General features: G+C 32.1%; 1 protein-coding gene across 2 annotated transcripts; it reads right to left on the bottom strand.

Annotated features, from left to right (window-relative positions):
* Positions 1 to 232: 232 nt before the first annotated feature.
* On the bottom strand, positions 233 to 4,145 carry LOC119669396 (raf homolog serine/threonine-protein kinase Raf-like). Of its 2 annotated transcripts, none has more exons than XM_038079273.1 (6): positions 3,274 to 4,145; positions 2,661 to 3,209; positions 2,476 to 2,601; positions 1,910 to 2,056; positions 1,453 to 1,826; positions 233 to 1,393 (listed from the first exon to the last, which is right to left on the bottom strand). In XM_038079273.1, the coding sequence occupies exons 1-6, from the start codon at positions 3,685 to 3,687 to the stop codon at positions 817 to 819; spliced, it is 2,187 nt and encodes a 728-aa protein (XP_037935201.1). In that variant the 5' UTR covers positions 3,688 to 4,145; the 3' UTR covers positions 233 to 816. The 2 variants fall into 2 exon arrangements, with proteins under 2 accessions (XP_037935201.1, XP_037935202.1); XM_038079274.1 differs by having other exon boundaries at positions 1,910 to 2,023.
* Positions 4,146 to 4,605: the final 460 nt, after the last annotated feature.

Here is a 4,605-nt window from a genome sequence, read left to right as displayed (position 1 = left end):
TCCATACATACATCATCAGGTGTTTTTGTAGACGACTATTAGTTTAATTGTTCGTACATAATTTTTACGAACTGTGTGTCGGGAATCTAATTCTTAAACCGAGATAATGTCTCTCACTAGAACTGATTTAAATTCATTAAAACTATCTGTTTGGAATTAAATTATTTTTGTTTCTAATTTACAATAGTTTTAGTTTTATTTTGCTGTTTTAGTATTTTTGTTGTACATTAATTGCAAATATATTAGGTTTTAGTTCTGTTTGCATTATTAAATTAAGTTTTAGTTACTGCACTCATGGCTTTACAACGTTTCATTAAAATTAGTTTTACAAAGTTAACAAAATTAATCAATTTCTTAAGGCGTCTCTATGATAGTTTATCGTATAAATAAATTAAGATTAAAATAAATAAATATATCAGTTAACAACTGTTGTCGTATAATTTGTATGATTTAAGTATTAAAACTAGAATATAAATGTTAGTTAAGTAATATGCACATGCTGTCAACTTGATTAAGTCCATAAAAAAGTCCATTAAATACATTTAAAACGTTATTGGCCACATAATACAGCAATAGTTCTATAGACTATTAGTGTTCAAATAAAAAGGAATTACATTATTTACATGCATAAAGTCTTTTATAGCTGCTTTCTTGAGTTTCAACTTCTATATTTTATATTATTGATCTTATAGTTTTAAATATTTAAATCCAAACAAAAAAACATAGGCTTCAAAAAATGTTTGATTAAATTTTTACTCTTTTTTTAACTTTCAATAAAACTTTTAGGATTATCACATTCGTAGCTAATTAGTCGCGCTAGATATTACCAGCACTATTGTAAAACTGAAAATTGTTGAAATTAACTGGTGTCTTAGGACTTGGACATAAATAGAGAAAGTCATCATTTTGCAATTGTGTCAAATTTGGTTCGCTGGCACTACGATGTATTTTAGGTAAAGTGCGCAGCATATTCTCCAACATATTTAGTAATGGTCGAAACAATGGTCTGTCGTTGCGATCGAATCTTATGCAGTCTTCGGCTAAGCGTTTCAGTGCTTGTGGTGCATCGGATCGTACCTGAGACATATCTGGACGCAGAAGACCACGTCCAACCATAAATAAAATTTGATCCTTATTATTGATGTGACTGTATGGCAAACATTCTGCCAATAATTCATACATAGCAATACCAAATGCATAAACATCGGATTGAAAGGAGTATGGATTCAGCTCTTGCATACGTATTACTTCTGGTGCCATCCAAAGTATACTGCCAGTGGGTTGATTAGCTTGTTTCTCACCGGACCAACGAGTCTTCGCAGTTGCCAGACCAAAATCGCCTATTTTTACAGAAAGATCTTCATGTAAAAATATATTATTTGATTTCAGGTCTCTGAATAATGAAAATTTATTATTAATATTTATTCATATATATTTATTAACCATATATACCTATGTATAATATTTTTCGCATGCAAGTAGTCCATGCCCTGTGCAACTTGACGTCCAATATCGATCAATGTATTCAGTTTGAATTTTGTTTCATTAACATGTATGTGTTTATAAAGGGAACTACCTTCACACCATTGTGTTACAATAGCTAAAGAAGGCTTTGACACACAACCCATAAAAAGCAAAATATTGCAATGTCTAGTCTTTTTTAACATGGCTACTTCATTCTTAAATGCTTGTAGTTGGGCGGGACTTGGTGTTTTTACGTTTAACGTCTTAACTGCAACTGGTCCGTGCCAATGTGCTTTATATACAGTTCCAAAAGAACCCGAACCGATACGTGGTCCAATTAGTATCTCTTCTGCTTGTATATTCTTGTGTGTTATAAAATATATAAAAAAATATTATAATTTGACAAGAGCACAAATATAAATATCAATTATTTATTAGAACATACCCAATTCTCTTCAGATCCTTTCGCATCACGTGGAGATAATAGATTTTTATTGCTTTCATCTGCGGAACGCGCTCGTTGTCTTTTCACATGCTTTAAAGTACTCGTCGGAGATGCCTGAGTTGAGTTAGAATGATCATTACATGGTTGCTACATACAAGGTAATGTAAAGTAAGAAATTCAGGGTTTAATATGATCTGATAAAATATATGATATTGATTTAAGTAGATTTTTTCAAACTTTGTCAATTATAAAAACGATGTAACGAATAAAGATATATATGCGTAACAATTAAATAATAATATAATCTATTCTGATAATATTTAATAATTTACTTTATTACTTTAAATTTATCGTGTATTTAAAATAAACTTAAAAAATGTTCTGGGTTTCCAATAAGGCGGAGCAATACTTTTTGCTATCAACTAAACTTAAATAACTAACAGATATTCAGCTTTTCGAATAAAGGTATGAATGCCTCTTGTTGAGGTTTTCCAAATATCAAATGGATATAGAGGAATGATTCCCTGGTGCAGAACAAAATTGAAGTCAAAAATTTTAGTGCCTACCTGTAAAGGACCATGCGTTTGTACTAATTGTCGCTGAGCATCCGTTAAAGGACGTATATTATTAATACAAACATTAGGAGCTGAATTTGAGCGATCTTGTTGGCTTATAGTACGTGGATGTCGCCCCTAAAAATTATTTCCATCAATATTTATAGATTAATAAATAACACACAAAAGTTACATACATGGTAACCAATCGCACCACCACGTCCTGGATGTAGAATGCCGACTGTGCTTTCAGGATTTTGAGCTAACAAACACTGATAGTAATTGTCCATTGGAAATTGCTGACAAAGTGTTGGCACCTTGTCAGCACAACGCTGATGAAACCGAAAATTACATTGATTGCAATAAAAACCGGTAAACAGTAAACGGCGACAGCCTTCACAGAACGCTAACGAGAAAAAAGTCTTGCGCACAAATTGATGCGAAATATGTGTCATAATAGGGACAAACTCTAAAAGTCTAACATAAACCTCCTCCACTTGCAATGAACCTATATCTGTATCCCACGATATAATATGCCGTCCATCTTTTGTTGTTACTTCACACATTCCCGGAGTCAATTGTCTCAGCTTTAATGCTTTCATTAGAGCATCACATAAACGTACACCAGGAACAACCTCTACAGATGTGCGTTGTTGATTAGGTAAGTGAGCACGTAATAATACTTTTGGCATTCGAGTTAGAGTGCCACATTGACTGCTACTGTTTGTTGACATATAACTATCCGTCTAGTGAAAACAAAAATTTTTTTTATTAATTTTTTAATTTTATAAAAATTATGCCATTATCTACCATATCACTTGTAGCATGCCCATATTGCTGTTGGGTATTGCGATAGGTCTGTTGTAATTGTATTTGATTTTGATAATGTGGATGATTATTGCAGTCACTTAGTTTGAGCTGTTGCTCTGCTGTGCTATGTTCCTCCTGTTGTGCGTTTAGCTGTTCCATTAACTCTTGCTCTTTCGCTTCCAGCTCGTGCAGCTTAGATGTAAGTTCTTGATATTCAGTTATATACATTGCAGGTGGTTCTTGCAAGTTCGCAAATTTAGCATTCAGTGCATCAATATTTTCTCTAGTAACGTGTATCACCGATTGTATATTTCGCATCTCCTCAGCCAACGGGTCGAAGTATTGCAAGTCACTTTCATCACTAGATGAACTACTCGACATTTTATTGTGTACCGAAACGGTAGTGCTATACATGTGACAAGAAAATGGTGCAGTACTCGTCTTAAACCGCAAACGAAAACGTGACGGTGCGATTTGTTAAAGCTGATTGAACAGTTTAAAACCTTGTGAGGTATACCTTGTTTTGGTTCGTTGAAGCTTACTCAATATTTTGACGAACGCCTTGCCCTTCAACATCATCTGCACATATCATATATATAAGACAATGGAACAAACTAGATTTGCATAATTTAGCAACCTGCAATATTTGAAATACGCCACTTTAACAGTTATATTAAGTTGCTTATTTGGGACTTTTTTACTTATTCAATAATTTTTCCATAAGCCAACATTCGATTACTACGTAGGAGTTAAAGTAAAAATCGTATTGCTTTTAATCGAATTCTACAAGCCTTTCAGTATTTGCTTGCGATTATAAATTTTTGTCAAAAAATAGTTTAAACAAACCTAACAAGTTCCTAAATTCTTTTCGCAATAATCAATAATTTGACAATTTAATAATTGCATCAGTGTTTCATTTACCTTTCTAGAGTTGCCATTAGCTTGCAAAATTCAAAATTTCTCAGCGGACACTTTCAATTCACATAATTGATAACACACAAGCAAACGATATTATGCCTTTTAAATACACATATAAAAGCCACGTATAGATAAATTTAAACTCTGGTATCGTAAAGATGTAAATTTTGCAAATTTTTTAGGAGTGCTCAAAGCTCTGTTTCTGAAACAGCTTCAGCGTTCTTTTAAACATGTTTTTGTGTGTTATAGTTCTAATATTTACTTATAGATACATACATATTGAAGCTATATATAGGTTTTAATACCATATATTAAACATATTTTTAAAAATGCAAATTAAAATAACTGAGTCAGAATATGGAAACATAAGTAATTAGTAAATTATATATATTTAATGAACTTAACATAATATGA

Source organism: Teleopsis dalmanni, chromosome 1 (genome assembly GCF_002237135.1).
Source record: "Teleopsis dalmanni isolate 2A chromosome 1, ASM223713v2, whole genome shotgun sequence".
NCBI lineage: Eukaryota > Metazoa > Arthropoda > Insecta > Diptera > Diopsidae > Teleopsis > Teleopsis dalmanni.
Note: the sequence above shows the minus strand (reverse complement) of the source record. Positions and strands in the feature narration are given on the sequence as shown.